Source organism: Cyrtonyx montezumae, unplaced genomic scaffold (assembly GCF_038088225.1).
Source record: "Cyrtonyx montezumae isolate F1298 unplaced genomic scaffold, pur_monq_1.0 scaffold_37, whole genome shotgun sequence".
In the NCBI taxonomy this organism is placed as follows: Eukaryota; Metazoa; Chordata; class Aves; order Galliformes; family Odontophoridae; genus Cyrtonyx; species Cyrtonyx montezumae.
In genome coordinates, this window is record NW_027072042.1 from 1,225,282 (window position 1) to 1,247,031 (window position 21,750).

At 55.6% G+C, this 21,750-nt stretch overlaps 1 protein-coding gene across 1 annotated transcript; it reads left to right on the forward strand.

The window, feature by feature from the left end:
- Positions 1-6,355: 6,355 nt before the first annotated feature.
- DGAT2 (diacylglycerol O-acyltransferase 2) lies at positions 6,356-21,299 on the forward strand. The gene is made up of 8 exons (XM_065745774.1): positions 6,356-6,458; positions 12,710-12,829; positions 13,339-13,446; positions 14,058-14,128; positions 17,019-17,223; positions 19,045-19,219; positions 19,714-19,916; positions 20,562-21,299. The coding sequence occupies exons 1-8, from the start codon at positions 6,419-6,421 to the stop codon at positions 20,714-20,716; spliced, it is 1,077 nt and encodes a 358-aa protein (XP_065601846.1). The 5' UTR covers positions 6,356-6,418; the 3' UTR covers positions 20,717-21,299.
- Positions 21,300-21,750: the final 451 nt, after the last annotated feature.

Consider the following 21,750-nt stretch of genomic DNA (forward strand, 5'->3'; position numbering starts at 1 on the left):
GGCACCACCACAAGGCAGACCTGGTCCTTGATGGGCAGAGTTCATCTCCTCTCCTCTCATGGAAACGAATCTCTGGGTATGGATGTGGATATGGACGTGGATATGGATATGGAAATGGTCTCAACATCAAGGCCACGCCTGTTGTTCCCAAACTGCCATCTCCCCAGCATCTCTGCAGGGCTGGATCCTGAAGGGAAGAGAGTAGCAGGTTGGGGTGAAGGGAGGGTTTGCCCAACTTTCCTCTGTGCCCACATCACAAGAGTACACCTCTCTGATGGTCCCAAACTGCTTGATGGTAGTTGGCAGAATGCTTCAGGGATAGAAAGCACCAGAAATGGGCGGATCCCGAGGGATGACTCCTGGCTATGTCCATGCAGGTTCTGGTCATAGGGCCAATTTCTCCTTTTTGTTAATCCATTATTTCTCATTAGCTTGGGATGATGGGACCCACGAAGGATTCGAGGATGGAGCTGTTGTGTTCAGGGAGACGGTGAGCCCTGGAGGGGCTGGCAAGGAGGTCAGCGTGGGACAGGCAGCCTTGGCTAATAGCATTACAGGGACGAGCCCTGGGGGCAGAGGGAATAAGAAGCTTTCATCAGGGATTCTCCCGGTGTTGAATCACACGGCGCAGGCAGGAAGGCGACAAGGAGCACCGCTGCCCTCGGTGTGGGGCTCTCCCAACTTTCAGCAACAGGACGTGCTATTTTTTCCCCATTGTATTTAACCACATTGCCATTCCTAGTGCCTCCACGTCCCCCTTCATAAAAGAAGCAAACACAGTTGCAAAAAGCACCAACCCCCCCTATTTCTTGCATGCCTGATGTGGCTCTGAAAAATACCCTCCCAGCTGCAGTGCGTTGCAGGCGGAGCCGGTTCTCTATCTATTACTAATTCTCCAGTGCTCATTCAGTGCAGGGACCAAAGTTCTTCAGCCTTACAGTTAATTTTTAGGTGCTCTAATTTTAGACTGTAGCTAGGCAGCTAGACCCTGACTCGCTGCCAGCATCCAAAATCTGGCTTTGCTCAGTGACTTGCATAAATCTTCCTGTCTTGTGGGGAGAAGAGGGGGTGTGGTGAGCTTCTATTATTTTTCATACCCTTTCTTTTTTTAATGCCTTCTAGCACAGAGCTCTCTGTGAAGTATCTCTTGCAGTCTGGGCCCAAACTTTGCTTCCATTTGGAGGTGGACGCGCAGCTTCAGATCTTAATTTAACTTCACAGCAGAAGAAGGGAGGCCTGCGGATAGAGCTGACTCCTGCCTCGTGCATGGGGCCGTAGCATTCACCTGTGAGCTGCTCTCTTTGTTCTACCACTGCCCAAAGCTGTGCTGCTGTTTATAGTACACGTGGGGCCACGGGTTGCAGCGTTGGAGCTGTCAGTGCAGCCTGCAATTCTGTGATTCACCCTCAGAAAGGACTCAGGGACGGTGCACCGGGTGTGCAGAATCACCGTTGGGTTTCCCCCCTTCTCCTCTTGGCACCAACAGTCTGCTCTTCGTCCAGACTGGCTTTTAGTGCAACGTGGATGAATGCAAGCTGTACAGCTTGTCATTTCTTTGCCTCTTTCCTGAGATCATGGATGAAAACGCCCAGGAATGTGCTCGTACATGCCCGAGGTGCCCACGCTACCTTCAGGAACCGCTCTGGAGAAGCGGCTTTGCACGGCTCTGCTGTGCAAACATCCCCTTCCCAGGCACATTCTTGGAGGGATAAACCTGATAAATACCTGTGAGATAACAGCTCCGTGTGAAAACCAATGCTTTGGGCTGGGGTCTGGGCAAGTCTTTGGCTGCTTGAGTGGATTCTGCTCCAGATGCAAAGGTCAGCATGTGCAATGACCGCGGCGGTGCTGAGCCATGTGGGCCAACTCTCCTGGGGAGGGAGGTGCTGCTCTGTGCTCACTCAGCTCTTTCCAGCTCCAGACGTGGTGCCGATGCCTTTGAACCCCTTTGAATCTGGGACTGCTGAATCGTGCAGATGGACTTTGCCGGAGCAACTGGATGTGCCCGCTCCACCACGCTCCAGTCAGGGAGTGAACCATCCGTGGCTGTTTGTGCTGGTGGTGCAGGGAGGGGTGGGATGTGCAGAGTTTGCTGATGGGGTCACAAGCCTCCTGGCTGCGGCCTGTGCCAGCTAACAGAAATGTGGGTGGTTTCTGCCCATATGAAAAGAGCTATCTGAGGATGGAGCATCGGGAAGGACCAGCCCAGGCTCCTAAGGCCATAACACCCCCAGCACTGGTAATCCAGGCACTGCCGTGCTCTCAGGGTGATAAATTATTTCCCAACACAGATTAACAAACAGGTTCTGCAGGAACACACCACAAGCCACAGTGAGGAAGCAAGGGAGACCACAGGGAGCTTTGTAGCTGAGGAACCTGAGACTAAAAAAGGGATGAAGGATAAGTCAGGGGTTCCTACCACCATCTGGATCTGCAGAACCGTATCCAAAAGGATATGGTAGCTCGGCTCCACAGTTGGTTTACGCAGCTTTTACGTCACCACACTGAGGTCTCACACAGCTTTTGCATCTTATCTGAAGCTCTATAGAAGCAGGTGATGTGTGTGGATTTGGGAACGCAGCCTTTCACCCCAGCCCAGCTGTCGCCCTGGGCTCAAAGTTCACATACCTAACTCGGGCAAGGTATGAGCCAACATCACACCTCCACAAGTAACACCTGGACTGCGAACTTTCCCCATCGAGGAAGGAGAAAGGATGGAGGCAAAGATGAACCCCCTCACCCGGAGGCTCAGGCTATGACTCAGGGAGAAGTTCCTGGGCCCCCATGCCCACGTTTACCAGTAGAGGAAGAGGACACGAGGTCTGCAAGGGAGAGCTCAGCCCAAGTCATGTGTGGCAGGTGGAAAAGCAACCACTGTAAGACTCAGGAGGGGTCTTTTTGCTGTTGTGTTGGCTTGGAAAGTTGACGGAGTCAGTCCTGCTGCCTGGGCGACTCGGGTTCAAACTCCTCATTAGATCCCAGATCTTATTGCCTGGTTCATCGCTGATTATAAGACTTCCCTTGGCACAGCTGCCCAGGGAGGGGGGATCACCGTCCCTGCAGGCGTTCAGACCCGTGGGGATGTGGCACTGAGGGACTCAGTCAGCAGGCACTGTGGGGTGGGCTGGGGCTGGGGATCTGAGAGGTCTTTTCCAACCTTAATCCCACAACATCCTTGTTATGAAACTTAATGAGTCTATGATCCTATTTAGGGACAGGGTTTAGAGAGGATGGTGGGGATGGATTGAGCTTGGGCTTGGGGATCGTAGAGGTCTTTTCCAACATTAATGGTTCTGTGATTTGGCTGCGCACGCAGTGGGTATGTCCGACAAAGTCCTGCTCAACGCCAGGCTTTCCCTTTCTATTCTGACACCCCCTTACACACCACTCCTGCAACGGGACCTGGAGAAGCCCCTTATTCCCAACCCAAATTCATCACACTGTAGGCATCAGAAGAAACACAGACCAGGCTGGTGCCTGAGCTATGGCAGTGGTCACAGGAGGGAGCTGAGGAAAAGGAACATTTTCAGATGCTGCGATTGAAGCCTGTGAAGGGGAAATGGGGGCAGAGCGGAGGGGAAAACCTGGCAGCTATAAACCCTCTGTGTTTAACTACAGAACCATTGTTGGAAGGGACTCGCAGGGATCACCGAGCCCAACCTTGGCCCCACACAGCACCCCCAGAGCCCGACCCCGTGGCAGAATGAGACCCTGGCAACTCAGGGCTGTGCCCACCACCCTGGGGAGAAAGAAATAAGAAATGAGAGATAAGAGCATCTGGAAAGAGAGAATTTAGGAATTCCTCAACAAAGGGCTGCCACAGCCAGGGAAATGGCTCTACGTTTTAAGCCAGAGAAGGAAAATTACTAAGATAGAGAAGCTCCACTTGAGCACGTGCTAAATTCAGGCAGCGTCATCCGTGCACCCAAACATGTGGCCTTTGGATGAAGACTGAACTCCGAGCCTCACTAGGCTTGAAAATAGGGCATCTTCTGCTCAGTAGGCAGATAGGAACAACACCGCAGCATTGTGCAGCAGCTGGCTCCGAGCACTGAACCCACTGCACACCTTGCACGCGTTTCCCACCCCCCCCCCCCAACTAGAAGTGGGGAGAGAAGAATAACCAGCACCCTCCAAACCTTTCCATAGGCAAAACCCTAAAGCAACGTGCACTAGGAAACACGACTCCAGCAGGATGCACTGCTGCTTCGCTGCGAGGTTCGGGTGCTGCTGAGCAAAAGCAGGAACAGAGGGACGTGAAGGCACTGGGAGATGTCTTGTGAGCCCGGAGCTCGGGCAGACTCCTGCCCCTGTGCCTCGGTGCACAGCCCGTGTTTTGCAGGTGCAGGAGAAGTAGGATGTTGGAAAGGATGTTATTGTTGAAGAGTAACCTTGCTAGACGTGCGGGTTAATGACAGACAGGGTCGCACGCCTGCTGTGCCAAGGGAGGAATGTAAGCAGAGAGCAAAACAAACCAGGGGCACCGGCAAAAACAAGCTTTGAACGAGCTCTGCAGCGAATCTTCCTGGTGGGAAAACTTATCCCGGTGGGGAACGGAGCCAAGATGCTTCTCGTGGCTCGGGATGACTTTCTGATTTTCCCCGAGCTAAAGGGGGGGGGGGGGGGGAAGGAAAAGGAGTCACAGAGTTCAAAGAGGTGAAATGAGAGCCGGGTGGCAGCCGCCGTCCCACGGCTCAGCAGTGTCCTCGCCGATCCTTCCTCCCAGGGCAGTGCTGCTGTCCCTGCGAGCCCCACTGCTCCGTGGGGCAATGAGGGTTTTGCTATTGCCCTTCACTGCGGTGTGCTTGTGAGCTCTGCTCCCAGGCTGGGCCCCCTCTGCGGAGATGGAGCAAGGTTGGGATCCACACGGTTTGCAGCCCAGTAGTGCAGCAGGGTGGGTGTCCATCACGGGATCACTGCAGACCACCCCTAACCCTCAGGACAGACGGTGCAGGCAGAAAACCAATGCTAACCCACCGTCCCACGCTGCCACCGCCTCGCAGCCTGAATTTCTGCCTGCTCAGGCTAAGAAGCACGGCCCACGCTTTGCTCGTGGGGGACTCCAAGCCGTCAGAAGATGCAGACGTGCGGGAGATCGTTCCCCTTTCACACAGCAGTAGTTCAGCAATAACTATTTCTATTCTGGGCTCTCCTTCGCAGCTCTTATCCAAGAGCTGTTGGGCAAGGCCCTTTCTTCACTCGGGCTCTCGTAATTTTCCATTTTTGTAGGGATTTCGACAGGCCACCGCAGCTGCTGGAAGACGTCCTCCGGCCCCGATGGTGCCAGTTCAGCTCTGAAAGAGGGGATCTTAAAAACAACAACAAAAAAAAAAGAAATACAAAGCTCTTTCACCTCTGAGGGTGAGCTGCTGCCCCACAAGGCTCAGCCCCATCCCCACCCCGGCAGCCAGGCTGGAGTTGGAGGGGTACACACTCGAGGATTGCAGGTGGTTGTTGCTGTCCCTCCTCCACGTACAGGGATCCCCCAAACGCTCGCTGTTTTCAGTGGGGTATCCTCTGTAGGATCTCAGTGCCCTTCTCTGATGGAGACTCCTTTTATTCCCCCAAAGTTACAGACAAGATGGGGCCGAGGCGAGCTGTCAGCCCGATCCTCCTCCCCCTCCAACAACAGGGCCAGACGTGACCCTACCATAAAGAACGTCTGGGAGCTGGGGCTGACCCACCTGTCCCCATCTGTCCCACATTGGTGAGCTGAGCTCCCACCCCGAGGCAAAGCGAAACGGCACCTGCGTGGTTACAGATCTACAGAGCTCTGAAACCCTCAGCTGGGATGAAAAATCGAGGCAGATCGCGGTGCCGAGGGCAGCGCTGGCGGTGGGGGCACGGCCGGACTGGATCATCCCAGGGCTCTTTTCCAACCGGAGCGGATCCGCAATTCGCTGCGGTTTTGGGGGCGGTTCGGGTAAAAGCTGCGGTCTGGATCCCACTGAATGAAGCCGGGAAGACAACCACATTGCTAGGATTTGCTCCTTAGTACTCATTCAATAACTCATACCCACCCCCACCCTCTTCCCCCCCCACCCCCATCCCGCTGGGGCACCGGGAACCAGTGGGCGAGAAGGGCAGCGCAGCATCCTACCCAGCGCTCTGCTCATAGGGATGTCCCCCTGCATCCTGCAACCCTCGGGCGTGGGGTACCCCGCCACGCGAACGGCACTGCCAGGACCCAGAGCTCCGCTTGGGGCGGAGGGACCGGGCGTGGAGCCCCGCCTCTCCCTGCCCTCCTCTTCCTCCTCCTCCTCCTCCTGCAGGAGTATATAGGGCCGCCCTCTCGCCGCCCGCCCTGCACATCCACAGCACCGGGGTCGTACATCCGTTCTCCCTCCCCCCCACACCCCGGACCCCCATCCCTGCATCCCGTGGGCTTGGCCGGGCCGTGCCCCGCTTCCCCTGCACCATGAAAACCATCATCGCCGCGTACTCGGGGGTGCTGAGAGGTAACGGGGGCGGGGGGGAGGGGGGGAGGATGCGGGGCAGCCCCGCGGGGCTTCGGCCGCGGTCTGAAGCGTGTGTCCTCATCTTCATCCCGCGTGGGGAGGGATTGGGAGGGCTGGGAGAGCGCGGTGCGGCGGAGGGGCTTTGCCGCAGCGTTTTTCGGGGTGCGGGTTTCGTTCCTCGACGGCTCTCCCGCTGCGGGAGGCTCCGGCGGATCGCGGCGGCCGACGTGGGCGCGTGACGTGGGCTTAAAAATGAGCCTTTTTCTCCTTTATTTTGGGGTTTGGTTCCCCCCCCCCCCCCTCCTCCCACCTTCTGGCGGTAGGAAGCGTTATCAGCATGCCGACGGAATTCAGCTCGCGGCGGTGGGTTCGGCTCAGCTCTGCGACTCCGTATTCCCCACCCTTCCAGCAACAGGTAGAAGATGGAAGGAGAAAAAAAGACGAGAAAGAGAGGAAAAAGGAGTGGCTGTTTCTTACCCCTCCGCAGCGGGGGAGTGGAGGGCTCTATGCGATAATCAGACGGGGTTTGCGTTGTGCAGCCTTCCCTTCTGCAGCCCTGCACGTTGAGAAGGGACTTCCTGGGTGAGCAGAGCAAGTTGGGTGACCGTGGTGACACTGTGCAGCCACCAACCGCTTCCTGCTGCCGGGAGGGCAGAGATGCTGGAGGGAGCTCGTAGGAAATGGGTGGGAAGCAGAGCCCGCAGCTCGAGGGGGGGGTTGGTGCAGTGCTGCGCAGTGTTTTTGCGTGGTGCAGGTTTGCAGCCCCCTCCGCTGCTGTTGTGGATGTGTCAGGGCTTGAAAGCACAGCACTGCGCAGAGAAGTGCAGAGCATCGACCCCGTGCCTTGGGAAGGGCCCTGAGCAGTGGCTGTGTACCACCAAAGGCTTCCTGCCCCCAAAAGAGCAAGCTGACAATTCCTCCTGGGCTGAAAAGATGGGGAATGGCTCGGCTTGTTGATTAAGTGACTCATTAGTGGAGCAAAGAGGAGCTGAACCTGGTGAGTTAAGCCCCGTGCCCTTGCTCCAGCCCAGGTCTGTGTGTAGAGCTCCACTAAAGATGTGGTGCCCGTGGGTGTGTGCAGGTCTGGCTTCCCTGCCAGCTCCCAGCTGAGCCCACACCAGCCTGCCTGTGCTCCCCGTGCCCAGCTCTGGTCCTTCAGGCAACCTGAGTGCAACGAGCAGAGGCCAAGCCACGTTTTGAGATCAGATGCGTCCCTTGAATGAGGAGCACGAGAGCTGTTAAACTGGGAGTTAACCGCGAGCCAAGTGCCGAGAATAAATCATTCAGGAGCCCTATGAAATATGCAGGGCTGACCCCGCACCGCGTTAGCGATGGATCTGGGACACGTGCATCATTCAAAATGGAGCGTGGGTGAGGGACAGTGATTGGCCTCATCTCTAGATAATCCCGCTTAGTGGAGGAAAGCTCTTTACTCTCCTTGGGCCAGTTCTGCACGGGGGTGGCTCACGGGGGTCCTGCAGCAATTTTGGGTGGCTTTACCCATTTATGCACGCTGCACGTGGCTGGAGATGGGAGGCCTTGCCCTGACAGAGGCCTCTGCTGACCTTTGTGGTGTGGGGTTCGGAGGGATCCAGCTGCCTTCGGGCTCCAGCCTTCCTGCTGCCCCAGCCCTGGCTTTGCCCCGTTACCAAAGCATGGGATGTCGGCACTGATCTGTCCCGACCTGGCTGGATTTGGGGGAGTGTGACAGTCAGGTGAGCCTTAAAACAGAGCAGGGAGAGGCAGCCCCTTCCCCCAGACAGCCACAGGACAAACAACAACAAACTGAAAGCCCCCAGGGATGGCGTCTCCCCGCCTGCCCATCCCTGCCCGTGTATGCGGAGTCACACACTGAACCATGGGAGTGTGGGGGAGCCCTCATCGCAGCCTTCCAGCATCCAGAAGGGGAATGAAGTGTTCACAAGGGTGGAGAGTGATAGGACAAGGGGGGAATGGTCTTAGGACAAGGGGGGAATGATTTTAAGCTCAAGGAGGGAAGGTTTAGATTGGACGTCAGGGGGAAGTCCTTCGCAGAGCAGTGAGGTGCTGGCACAGGCTGCAGAGAGGATGCGGGTGCCCAAGACCAGGTTGGATGGGGCTCTGGGCAACCTGGGCTAGTAGCAGATCTGGAGGATGCTGGCCCAGCCTGCGGCAGGATCCCGGTGGTCCCTGGGGTCCCTTCCAACCCAAGCCATCCTGTGATTGTGTGTGGCACTGAGGGGACGCAGGCAGTGGGCATGGTGGGGTGGGCTGGGGGTCTTGGAGGGCTTTTCCAACCTGTGTGATTCGATGAGGGATTGTTGTCTTATCTTGACCTGACCCACTTTGGCCATAAGCTGCTGAGGTGCTGCCTTGCTTCTCTGGCACAGCAGCAGGGAGGATGCTGGCGTCAAGGCATTAAAGGTTGCCCTTCTTTGTAGATTCCTTCCTTATCCCATTTCGTCTTAGAGAAGTCCCTTTGCTCCTCTGCTTTGGCTGAGCTGTGGATGAGAGCTTCAGCTGAGAGATTGAACTGCAGCAGTATGGAAGCACGGTGTGAAATACATGGGGGTGGGGAGGGCAGCTCTGCTCAGCTGTACCCCGGAGTTGGTCCTGCTGTGTGCCTGGGGTCTGGCAGACCTCAATTCTGCTGTGGATGGACCCTCCATTCCCTCCCCCAGGCACAGCGGGATGCAATGGGAGGTTTCCCCCTCCCTCCAGCAGCTGTGAAGTCTGGAGGACCTAACACAAGCCGCCAGTTTCTGGCTGTGCAAGGCAGCTGGTTTTCCCTCGTGGGGCACCAGCAAAGTCCTCCCGGGCATCCTGGTGCTGCTGTGTTTGTCCAGCTCAGCTCTGCTCAACCCCCAGTGTCAGCTTGTGCTCTGGAGGGGCTCAGCCTTCACGCAGTTGTTTGGGTTGAAAAAAGACCTCTGAGGTCATCCAGTCCAAGTGCTGATCCAACATCACCGTGCCCAGCCACCAGTGCTGCAGCTTTCATCACCTAAGCAAGCATCGCTTCTCACCTGATGAGAACTGCTTCACAACTGAGTGTGGTGAAGTGCGCTTCTTGGCCACGAGTTAGTGCTGACAAGAGTGAACATGCTGTCTTGTGAATGCGAAAGATAAAGCCTGATTTAGCAAGCTTCCAGCTTGTAACTCTCTGCAACGTTTGTACTTCCTCATGGCTCCTTTATTTGGCTGCTATTGCTGTGCTGTAGACTGAGCTTTCTGGTGCCCAAGCATGACGTCCTGTTTATTTCTGCTCCTGGAGCCTTTGGGTCTGCCCCCTTGCCTACGTAAATCACGGTAAACCTATGTAAACCTGAAACAAACTGCTGGAACAGCACCGGGTGCTGTTGCAGTTGGGAGTCAGCTGCTTCTTCGAAGCCTTCAGCAGCTCCAGGAGCTGGTGGGGTATCTCCTGTGCCTGGCTCTGGCTGCTGGAATGAGGTGTGTGAAGCCACAAAGCTTGGAGACAGCGAGCTGCAGTTGCTGAGCCACCCTGGGAGGAGCTGGGGGTGGCTGCATTGCTCAGCAGCAGCAACGGTCCCCTCTGGACAAGATGCTTTTATGGCCACCTTGCCAAGCAGCATCCTTCCGAGCCACGTATGGCTTCGTCTCCCATCAGATTCCCAACCCACCGTGCCTCCCAGCCACGTCCTCCGTGCCACATCTCCACGGCTGCTCATCACCTCCAAGGATGGGGATCCCACCACCTCCCTGGGCAGCGTGTGCCAGTGCATCGCTGCTCTTTGTGGGAGGAAATGTCCCTCATATCCAACTTGATAGCTGAAATGAGTTGAGAGGCTCAGTGCCTCAATTAAGGCCAATTAAGGGAAGTTGTTGGAGTCTCTTCTGCACAGGGGTGGGTTGATGTTGACCCCAAAGTTGTTCAGTTCTGGAACCGGTGGCCGTAAGGACACTGGAAAACACTCTGGGATGGACAGTGTGGCCGACGTGTAGGCAACTGTCAGCAGCAGAAAATGGGGTGCTCCCTGTTTCTGCAGGATTAAACATCTTCCTTTTGGAAAAGACAAATGGATGGCAGAGGGTGGGGTGTACGGAGCCTGTCCCCTCATCCTTCATCGTGGGTAAGCCTGACAGGCCTTACAAACCCAACCATGGGGCTGAAGCTATTGAGGGGCATCCAGAGGAGGGCTGCAGGGGTGGGGAAGAGTCTGGAGGGCCAAAGGTGTGAGGAGTAGCTCAGGTCCATTGGGCTGTTCAGCCCAGAGCAGAGGAGGTGGAGAGGAGGCTCTTGGTGGCCCTAGAGCACGGGAGGGTCAGGGGGATGAGGGAAAGCCTGTGCCCTAGAGGGTGGTGTGCACAACCCTGAGCTCAAGGTGCTGGGACACCACTCTGACATAGGGTTGGGGTTTGAGGGTGCTGTGTGGGGCTGAGGCTTGGGCTCAGTGTCCGCTGTGGGTCTGTGCCAACTCAAGGTGTTCTGTTATTTTTCCTCTGAGTCTCTAGGAGGTGAACAGCACTGGATGTAGGCCTGTACGTGAGCCCTGGGGAGGATGGGGGGTTTCTCTTAAAGAGTTGTACCCACGTGTTGAACTCGGGCACAGCAGAGTAACCCCCAAAAAGCACATTTATGATCAGTTATGGAAACTATTCTGCTCTGCATCACCAGCAACCTCGTGCTGTAGAGCACCAAGTACTTTCCCCGTGGGTTGGTGCTCCGTAGGATGCTCGCGTCGTGCAGCTCGGTGCCTGTCTGCAGGGTTGGCAATGCCTGCTGTTTGCTGAGCATACAGAAAATGCTGCAGTACAAATCCATTCAGAGGGTTACACAGTTGTTTGGTCCAGGGAAGGAGTTGGATCTAGCTGATCCGGGCCTGGAGTGCTGGGTCCCTTGATCCATGGGTGTTCTGGCATTGTAAGTGCACACGGTAAGTGCTGCTGCCTCCCATCTAGCTGCCTGTGGGGGTCCTCTCCTAGCAGAAGTTGCTCAGGGCAGCATGAGCTCAGCCCTGGGGGGACTGTGTGGGAACTGTTGGACCTGAACCACTGATCTGAGGTGGGCACTGAGGCAGCCATGGGAGCACAGACAAAGGCAATGCACCTGTGTGACCAGAAGGGCTGGAGCCTGGCTCCATCTCTCCCAGACCCCATTGAAGGGCTGACCACCACGGGGGAAGGGTCTCTTTCTGGAGATTGCTCCTTTGGAGTTTCCTGTTGTGTACCTGGGATGTGGGTGAGCATTTCTATTTATTTCACTTGTCTCTTTTCCATCCCAATAGTTTTTCTAATCGCACCGTCTATAAAATAGATCAGCTCACAGTATCATTTGGTATTACTCACTGTGTTAACTTCACCCCTGACGTGGACCCTGCAGGCCCAGTGCCCACGAAGGGGAGCTGCAGGACCAGTGCAGCAGTTAGTCCTGCTGCTGTGGTCAGTGGAGGCAGTGGTTAGCAACCACAGCAGAAAAGCTTTTGCGTATTTCAAGCATGCATGGGATGAAACTTGTCCTGTAGAAAGTACCAGATGATTAGAGGCTCTTCTCCGTGGAATCTCTCCAGCGTGAGCTCTCGCTGTGCTATCCTCCTCCAGCAGTGGTGTGTCTTGTTAGCCAGGGCTGAGCCCTTTCAGCGTAACAGCTGCTCAGCAGCATTGCATCCCTTCTAATAGCAGGCTGATCCTAAAAAGGAGAAGGAAGTATGTCAACACACCTAATTTGTTCTCAGGCCAGCAGCTTGACTTGCATTCTTGCCTGCAATTACAGTGCTTTCAGGTAGTAAAAGTAATGATGAGATGCAGAGGAAAACCTCAATGCGAGTGCTGCTTTCTGGAGGCATTAGAGCCTATCAGCAAACCCCAGCAGGCAGTTCCTTGTGGAAATCCCATCTTTGGGTTCTGTCTTTTTGACTGGAATGTGGAATTGGCTTTCACCTCCTCTGTGCTATAGGAAAACAGCCGTGGTTTCCCTTGCTGTGGGTGCCCAGGCTCGGATGCATGGCACTTGTGCAATGGGGGTGTGAGCAGTAGCTCAGAGCACAGCCTGGTGTGTGCCTGTCTGTGGCGGCTGATCTCTATCAGTGAACTTGTGGCTGGGCTGGGTGCTGCTCTCAGGAGCTGGCAGTTGGAAGTGAAGCCATGTGTTAGTACTACTCCCCTCTAAAAGTAATGTCTGGAGGTGTCTGAGGCCACGGGCAGCCTGAGCCTGGGGTACCCAGCCCACGCTGGGGGTTGGAGCTCATGATCTTTGAGCCCCCAGCACTCTACAGTCAGTGCTCAGTGTGATCTGCTTTTTGCTTTGTCCTTAGGTACGGGATCGAGCATCCTCTCTGCTCTGCAGGACTTGTTCTGGCTGTCTAAATCCAAAGTAGAGAAACAACTGCAGATCATCTCCGTGCTGCAATGGGTCCTCACTTTCCTCGTCATGGGTAAGTAATGCCCTGGAACAGAGCTTTTTGTCTTATAAGTTCTTCAACAACGTTAGTGTGTAAGACATAAACTGTGTCCTAGGGCACAGGGTTGATGTAGGGAGCCCTCGGGTTTGTTGGCTTGCTGTTCCTTCCCAGCTTCGCCCGTGGGAACAGCACAGTGCTGTGTGGGGTGGGGTGCCGGTGTTGGGACCTGTACCCAGCAGCAGGGCTGCGTGCCCGGGGATGGTGCACGGCCCCAAAGAGCTCCTGGTGCTGCTGCAGCCCCAACCTGCAGCTGGTGGAGCAGCCATCCCACTATCACAGCAGGTACCCGCTCAGGGGGAAGCTGTCTCAGTCCCATGATTTATTTTAGCTGAATCCATCTTGATCGAGGATTAATGGCGTCAGGTTGAGACTGAGAGCTTGGTGTGGAAGGGTCAGGAGGCGAGGGGCTCGTAGTGCAAGCAGGAATGCTCTCTGCAGACTGCAGCCTGACACCAGCTTGTTTTCTTCTCTGACATACCCAGGTATTGCTTGCACTTTAATCCTCATGTACATCCTGTGCACAGATTGCTGGGCAATCGCTGCTCTGTATTTAGCCTGGCTGGTGTTTGACTGGAATACACCAAAGAAAGGTAAATAACACCCTCCTGACCCCTGATATCCGTGTCCTTCTCCTCCTGTTTGGGCAGAGCTGCCCTTCCTTGTGCTGGGTGTGTTCCCTTCTTAGTTGGACTCAGCAGGATCTCCTCCTGTAAGCACTGTGTAGGTTACAGGCTTTGTTGGTGCTGTTGGCGGAGCAGTGCCAGTGGTCAGATTCGGTTATGCAGTTGCTGGCTTGTGGCAGTGGATTTGTGAGGCTTAGAGTCAAACTGTGCACTGGGAATGTCTACACTGAGATTCAGTAGCCCGCTGTCCTCTGCAGCTTTTGCACAGCCCGGGTAACAGCATGGCAGCTTGGACGTGGCCCTGCCACGGGGTCTGTACTGCTGCAAATACAGGAGGAAACTTAATGTTGGAAGAGGCCCTGCAGAAACCAGCTCTGAGACCCACGATGGCGATGGCAATGAGCTCTGGCAGCTCTTCTCAGGGCCGGGTTAGCACTGTCACTGCAGCTTTGGGCTGCTGGAATCATCCAGAGTTTCTTCTCCTTCTGTTCTCCTTCTTCTCCTGTCTGCAGCCCCCTGGGTTTCCTGCAGGGCACCCAGCTGGAAATGGCTTTAATAACACAGCTTTTCTTCTTCAGGTGGAAGAAGATCCCAGTGGGTGAGAAACTGGGCTATATGGCGGTACTTCAGGGATTATTTTCCAATCAGAGTGAGTAACAGCTGAACTGCACGCAGTGGGGCAGAATGACTTGCAGGGGATGCTTCTGGTGGTTTAGTTGCTGGTTTAGTTGAGGCAGCCTTGCTCGTAGCGGTGGAGCTCCCTGTCTGTCCTTCCAGCTCGTCTTCTGAGCTGCAGCAGTTCTGCTTCGTGCCTGGCACCATCTCTGCTCCCTGCACTGATGGATCGCCGGAGGTGAGCACAGCTGAAGGCAATGCACTGTGTGAGCAGAAGGGCTGGGGTCTGAGTCCACCTCTCCCAGACCCCATTGAAGGGCTGACCACCCCTGGGGAAGGGTCTCTTTCTGGAGATCCCAGAGGATCGGAGGCAGAGCTTGAGGGGTGAGAGCTGTGGGGCAGCTCTCGCATCTGCTGTGGGGCAACAGCACGCTCGCTGCAGGGCTGTGGGGCTGGGAGGTGCTGGAGGTGCTGCCTGCAATTATGGGACCACTCCTACAGAACGAAGCATCCCTATAATCTGCTGCGGGGAGCGGTACCAACCACCTGAACTCGTTGGGTTTGAAGTCGTGGAGGGCACAAGAGTTCCTTGGATGTTTATCCCTCTTCCGTTGGGACGGAGGCTGCTTTAGAGGCAGATGTGGTGCCAGCATGCAGTGCTGACTGCAGGCTGTGGGCACAGGTACCACCAAGGACCACAAGCTCAGGTGTAACCCCCTCTTCCAGGAGAGAATTAGGAAGCAGCCCTGCAGCTCATCTCCTGCAGCTCGGGCTGGCTCCCGGGAGCAGGGAACCAGCACCCAGTGGGCTGCAGCTGTGGCACTGAGCCCTGCATGTGGAGCGAGGCCTCAGCATCCCATCCTTGCTGGCTATGGGGAAAAGCCAAGCTGCGCTCTGTGCTCCTGCCAGGCCGCTCTGAGCTCAGCCCTGAGGGTACAGGGGTGGGATTGGGGTGGTCTGATACATCACCAGTTCGGTGTGATGATGCTGTGGGGTTACGGCTAGGGGTGCTGCAGCCTTCCACGAGCCGGGGACAGGGACGTGTTTGCAGCACTGGTCTTGCGTGCAGTGGCTTGGCTGGCTTCCTGGAGGAGCCTCTGCTGGTGGTTGTTGTGGATGGAGCACAGTGCTGGGATGGAGAGCCTGCAGGGCTCACAGTGCTGGTCTGCACTGCTGGGAAGCTGAGTAACTTCTTCCATGGCCCAGCTGGATGTGGTGCACTAACCACGGTCCTTTTGCAAGCTTACATGCAGATCTGGACAGAGCAGCTCTGGTTTTCTGCTTTCTGGATGCTCCAGTGTCCTGTGCTCAGCTTGCAGGCAGGAGGAGCACCACCCAACCTTCTCCCCTTCACTCTGCTCCTTGCTCCTGGTGCAGAGCAGCAGCATCTGTGCCAGTTCTTTCTCCACACTTGCTTGTGTCACTTACTTTTCCTGTTCCCACAAATAAAACTGGTGCTACCGTTCCCTGAGTGTGTGTGGCACTCCAGTCTATTTAACAGTGGGGTGTTACTTAAGCATAATTGCACTGCTTTACTGCTTCAGTGGGCAGGCCTAGATCTGCTGGAAGAAATCTGGAATTAACAGTGAGAGCACACGGGTGGACCTTTGCTCCTGGTGAGATGTGCTCCGTCCTGGGCTGGGCCAGGTGTGTTAGCATGGCAGGGTGAAGGTCCAGCTCCGGTCCCAGCGCTGTGCTCAGCTGGGTGGATGCAGCAGGGATGCACTGCCTTTATCTCACTGTGGGAGCACTGAGTGGGGCAGGAGGAGAAAGGCTTTTTTGAAAGCAGATGTTATTTACTGGAACCCTTCCTTCTCCAGAATGCAGACAGCATGCACGGGGAGCGAGGGGGGGGGTCACCGTCCCTGGGGGTGCCCAGAGCCGGGGGGATGTGGCACTGAGGGCTGTGGGGTTGGGCTGGATCATCTTAGGGGTCTTTTCCAGCCTTTGTGATTTCATGGTAAGCACAGCTTGCAGATGCTGCACAGCCATCTGCAGTTGGTGGTGTTTTGTTGCCCTGGGTTCCGTGGGTAAAAGGAAGATGTATTCTCCTGTCTTACCAGCAGATATTCCCCCTGTCCTCATCGTGGATGAGCTGGCTCCCTGCATGCCTCCCTCCTGGGCTGACCCTACCCGGGTACCCTTGCCAAGAGGAGTGTAACCCTACTCCTCTTGGAAGGAGTCAGGCTGCAGGGCTATGGCCTGGCTGGGTGTGTGCAGGGTATGGGAGCAAAGGGCTCTGCGTGGGGACGGTGTGTCCTTCACGTGGCTGTGGGGTTGGAGCACAGTGCTGCCCTGCATGGTGGCTGCGTGCTGGCGTGGGAGCCAGCCCTGGCTTGACCAAGCTCAGCTCATGCTCCAGAGGGACATTTGCAACCCCCGTGCTGCAGGCAGCTTCTCTTAAAGCCACAGAGCTTGGTGCAGGCAGAGGATGGGCTCTCCTCCTTGGAGCCCCTGCCTTGCTCTGAGGGCTTTGAAGAAGGGGCTCTGCGTGGGTCCCACCGAAGCTGTATGAGGCAGCAGGGCTGCCCGCGTGCAGCTGCAGGAAGATGCTCTGACGTGTGGGATGCTGCTGTTACTGATGGTGCAAAACGAACCCCACGTCCACTGGCACTGTGGGACGTGGGCACGGGTTGTGCTTGTGCTGTGGGACGCTGATCTTTCCTTTCTTACCGGGGTGTGAGCCGCCAGCGAGCCCAGGGGTGGGGAGGGGGGTGTAGCTGCAGTTATAGCTCTGCAAGGAGCTCGGTTGGCTGCGAGGACACCTCTGGGAGGAGTGGAAAAGCAGAGGGCGCAGGCTGCTGCTGTTCCTGCTTGGCAGAAGCAGCAGGGCTGTACCGTGGGTTTGTTGATCGTTTCTTTTTTTCCTTTTCTTTTAATGGCATTCTGTCTGCCTTCATGCGAGCTCGCTCTTTCTCTCCCAGCTGGTGAAAACCCACAACCTGCTGACCACCAGGAATTACATTTTCGGTTACCATCCCCACGGCATCATGGGGCTGGGTGCCTTCTGCAACTTCAGCACGGAGGCCACGGGAGTGGGCCAGAAGTTCCCAGGGATCCGACCGTACCTCGCGACCCTGGCCGGGAACTTCAGGATGCCCATTCTGAGGGACTATTTAATGTCTGGTGGTAAGTGGAAGAGCTCTGTGCCTCTCCTTCAGAGCAGAGGATGTCCCTTTGGACCCTGTTAAAGCTCCCTGGCACTTGAAGCTGCCCGTGTGAGAAGGGAGTGGTCTTAGCAGCGGGAGGCAGTGGTGGGTGAAGCTGCAGCGTCTGAATGCATCACACGTACAGAGAATCACAGAATTGTTGGGCTTGCTTTTTATGGGTATTTTATGGGTTCCACTGTTAGAGTGGTGAAGGACTCAGGCTGTGGCTGGAGGGTAGAATGTTGATCAGCTCCAGGGAAGAAATACAGAAACACTAGGTTGGAAAGGACCTACGAGATCATCTAGCCCAACCATCCTCCTGTCACCATCCCTACCCACTGAACTACTAAATCAAATCCCTTAGCACCTCATGCAGATGCTCCTCTGTGGCCTGAGCTTCCCTTTCACAGTGAGGATGCCCAGGAGTTACAAAGAGACGACAGAGTGAGGTTTAAAGGCTGCAAAGTGAACAGCGAAGTGATCTGTTCCCAGCACCTGGAGCAGTTAATATATAATCAGTGCCACTTGCCACCAATAGCTGTCGGGTGAGACGAGTGTCTCGTTGCAGCCTTGGCTCATGGCTGAGAAGAGCGTGGTAGCAGCACCTGGCCGTGGCTCTTCTCAGTGTGGCTGTTCCCTGTGCTGCTGCCTTCATTTGGTGTTAGCAGGGGAAGGAAGCCAGCGGGGCCGTGGTGTGCCCTGCCCAGGCTGCCTTGGCTCCCCCGGAGTCTTTACTCATCCCGTACTGTGTTATGGTCTGATTTTTTGGGGGCACTCCTGTGCAGAGCCAGGGATTGCACTCCTTATGGGTCCCTTCCAACGTGGGATAGCTCACCATCCCATACCAGACCTGGAGGGTATCACTGGTTAAACATGTGAGGAGTGAGCGACCTCTGACAACACCCAGAGGATAAAATGATGAATTTTGGGGTCAGAAGGTCCCGCTTTGTGATTTTAGAGCAACAGAGCAGAAGTTAAGGGGTCCCCCTCTTCCATGTGGCTGAAGCTCTGCAGAGCACTCCCTGTGTTGGGCTGCAGTGGGTGGTGGTACAGCCCTGTCCCCAGCTGGGGAGAGCACCTTCACAGCATCACAGAGCTGTGGGGGCTGGAAGGGACCTCCAGAGATCGTGGAGTCCAATCCCCAGCCAAGGCAGCTCCAGCCCGGGGTGCACAGCTCGGTGTCCAGGGGGGTCCTGAACGTCTCCAAAGAAGGAGACCTGGATCACAGACCCACCTTGGCACGCTGCCCCTTCCTGAGAGCAGAGGACTGTGTTGGCCATGCAAGAACTTGGGAAGTGAGTCATTATTATATGAGTTCTTTCTCAAATTAATCCAGGATGGATCCACCTCAGGAAGGTTTTCAGTTGCTCTTTGTATGATGAAAATATCCTTGTGGGATGGCTTATTTTGCCTCTTGCTCTGCTGAGAAACTCTGAAGCCATCAAAATGATGCAGCTGCTCTGCTTCCACCCTGAGGATGAGCCAGCTCCTACCGTGGAGCTCACATAGAGGGGGGACGCCTCAAACGAGCACAGAAAGAAACCCTTTCTGAAATCTTGCGTGTTAAGACAACTCCTTGAGAGCTGGTGGTGGTACAGTTCGTCCAGGGCCAAATCTAATGCTGCTCTGTGAACCGTGTGGTCAAAGAGCAGGGAGCCTGGCCCTACACCCAGCCCTTCCCAAGACATTGGGACTGCAGCTCAGCTCTCAATCAAGGTCACAGGTGATGCTGGTGCCTGCAGGGCCATCCAGGCAGGGTTTGGGCAGCAGCATGACCTCATCTCTCCCCTGACTATTGCAGGTATATGTCCTGTGAACCGTGACAGCATAGACTACATCTTGTCCAAGAACGGCAGCGGCAACGCCATCGTCATCGTGGTGGGAGGAGCAGCAGAGTCCCTCAACTGCACCCCCGGGAAGAACTCAGTGACACTGAAAAACAGGAAGGGATTTGTGAAACTGGCACTGCAGCACGGGTAAGAGATGGCACGGAGGGCAGAGCAGCACCCACAGTGCGTGGAAGGGGCTGCCATCCTGGGACAGACGGTGCCCTGGGTTGAAAAGGACCTCCAAGATCACCTCATTTCAACCCCACGGCCGTGGGTACCACCAGAGCAGGCTGCCCAGAGCCACAGCCAGCCCTGCCCTGAGCCCCTGCAGGGATGGGGCATCCACAGCCTCTCTGGGCAACCCGTTCCAGTGCCCTGTCTTAGTTTAAAGCCATTCCCCCTTGTCCTGTTGCCATCAACCCATGTCGAGAGCCATTCCCCAGCATCCCCGCAGCAGGATGTCCACCCAGTGATCTGAAAGGACACTGTGCAGGGGTTGTATTCCCTACCTGACTGGCTTGTGTTTCATGTGCCCGTGGCCAGGGCAGTTCTTTTCTTGCCTTTAGAAGTGTATTTAAATGTCTGTTGGTACTGGCTGCAGCCCGGGGCACGTGGGGGCCAACACCTCTCCATCTTTCTAGTGCCGACTTGGTTCCTGTCTACTCCTTTGGGGAGAATGAAGTGTACAAGCAGGTGATCTTTGAGGAGGGTTCCTGGGGAAGATGGGTCCAGAAGAAGTTTCAGAAGCACATTGGCTTTGCCCCATGCATCTTCCATGGCCGAGGACTCTTCTCATCCAACACGTGGGGCTTGCTGCCATACTCCAAGCCCATCACCACTGTTGGTGAGGTCTTTGTGTAGATACACTTTGTGTTTCTATCAGTACCAGCGTAACTGAATCTGCCATACCCTTGCTCTAGCTTGCTCTTGGGGTCTTGACTATATGAGTCTGTTTTTCTTCTACATGAGACCATCCTGCTCAGCCAGGAGTGGGCTACCATAGCTTCCAGAGTCTGCAAGAGCCCTGTTGTACTCTGCTCCCAGCAGCTTTACTCAATGGGTGAAACGCTGTCCTGTCCTGGTTACTGACACCAAGACTGGAAGCAGCCTGCCCCGCTGCGCTCTTAGGGCCAGAGGTGTTATGCAGTCTTGTAGCAGAGTCTTAAAGCCAACCCTAAAACATGCCTCTGAGTCTTCCAGCCCAAAGCCATGAGGTTTGTAGAGATAAAAAAGGCTGCTTCTTCCCCTTTGTCCATCGTGGAGAGTATGAGGACTGCAGCTTTGGGTCTTGGCCCTGGGAACTGTGGAGGGCTGTATTGCTGGGCCCAGCGGAGCAGAGGGGAATCCTGTGGGCCCCCCCAAGGGGGGCAAGCTGTGCTCTGCCATCGCAGAGGTGCTGAGCTGACACTGGTTGTGCAAGAGCACAGACCTCCAGGGTCTGTGGAAGCGCTCATCCTAACGCGTGGATCTTTCCTCTTCTTTTGGTCAGTGGGAGAGCCCATCACCATCCCCAAAATCGATAACCCATCTCAGAAGGAAGTGGACTTCTACCACAGCGTGTATGTGGACTCCCTGGTCAAGCTGTTCGACAGGTACAAAGGCAGGTTTGGTTTGCCAGAGACAGAGGTCCTGGAAGTCAACTGAAGGCACTCGGCAGCACCTCCTTCTCTCAGAATCAGCGCATCTTCTCCGGGAGTCCAAACTGTCATCGTGTGTTCAAAAGCATGTGTGGGTGTACGTGTCCTCTTAAGGGAAGCATTTAAAGTATTGCTAGACCACGTGTAAGAACTGATGTTAAAAGCAACAACAACAAAAAAAAAAGCTTTACTTTGGATAAATCCCATTGCAAACCTCTTTCTATCCAAAAGAGCACAGCCCCCCACGGTGGTGAGGATTTGGATGGGGGAAATGCTTGCCTTTGCCATGTGCTGTATGGTGCCAGAGGTGGATTAGAAGCATTCCTACACCCGCTGTGCACACTACTGGGGGGGGGGGAGAGCAGCATCCAGCCTGGTTTCCAATCTACAAGCAGTGGGGTGTGTGGATCATGAGAGCACTGTGACTGACGTGTTGCACAAGGGCCACGCTGAGCCACGCTCGCACGGCACAGGAGCTTTTCTCCTTTGGAAAAGCCCCCCTGAAAGCAGCAGCAGAACCCCAGGGGAGAGGTGCAGGAATGCCAAGGAGGTCAGAGCCCAGCACATCGGATGCTTTGGTGGCTGGCACTTCACCGCTGTGTATGAAATGTCCCTTTGGGAGCAGGTCTGTCCCGAGTGCTGCTTGCACAGGAGAAAAGGGACCCCTTCCTGGGCACTAAGCCCCAGGGGTGAGTGCCAGGAGCAGTGGGATGCTGCAGAGGACCCTGGGGAAGCTGCTTGGGCTAAATGCTGCGGGGCTGCTGTGGTTTGGAGCCTAAAAGCACTCGGGGGAGAGCTCGGAGTAACTTCTGCCCTAAGATAGCTTTTAGAGGTTCTGTGCAGTGAATGTGAAGGAGCAACCTTCTCACGCACGGGATCCCGGGGGAGCAGATTTTAGAAGTGTGTCTGTCACGTTTACACGGATGCTAACGCTGCTGGCAGTCGGGTCTCCTTCGGAGGACGGCGTGTTGGTGTGTGAAGCTGAAGCCCCGCACTCCTTGCACGTGCGGCCTGGCCTGCCTTTGCAATGCTGCAGCTGAT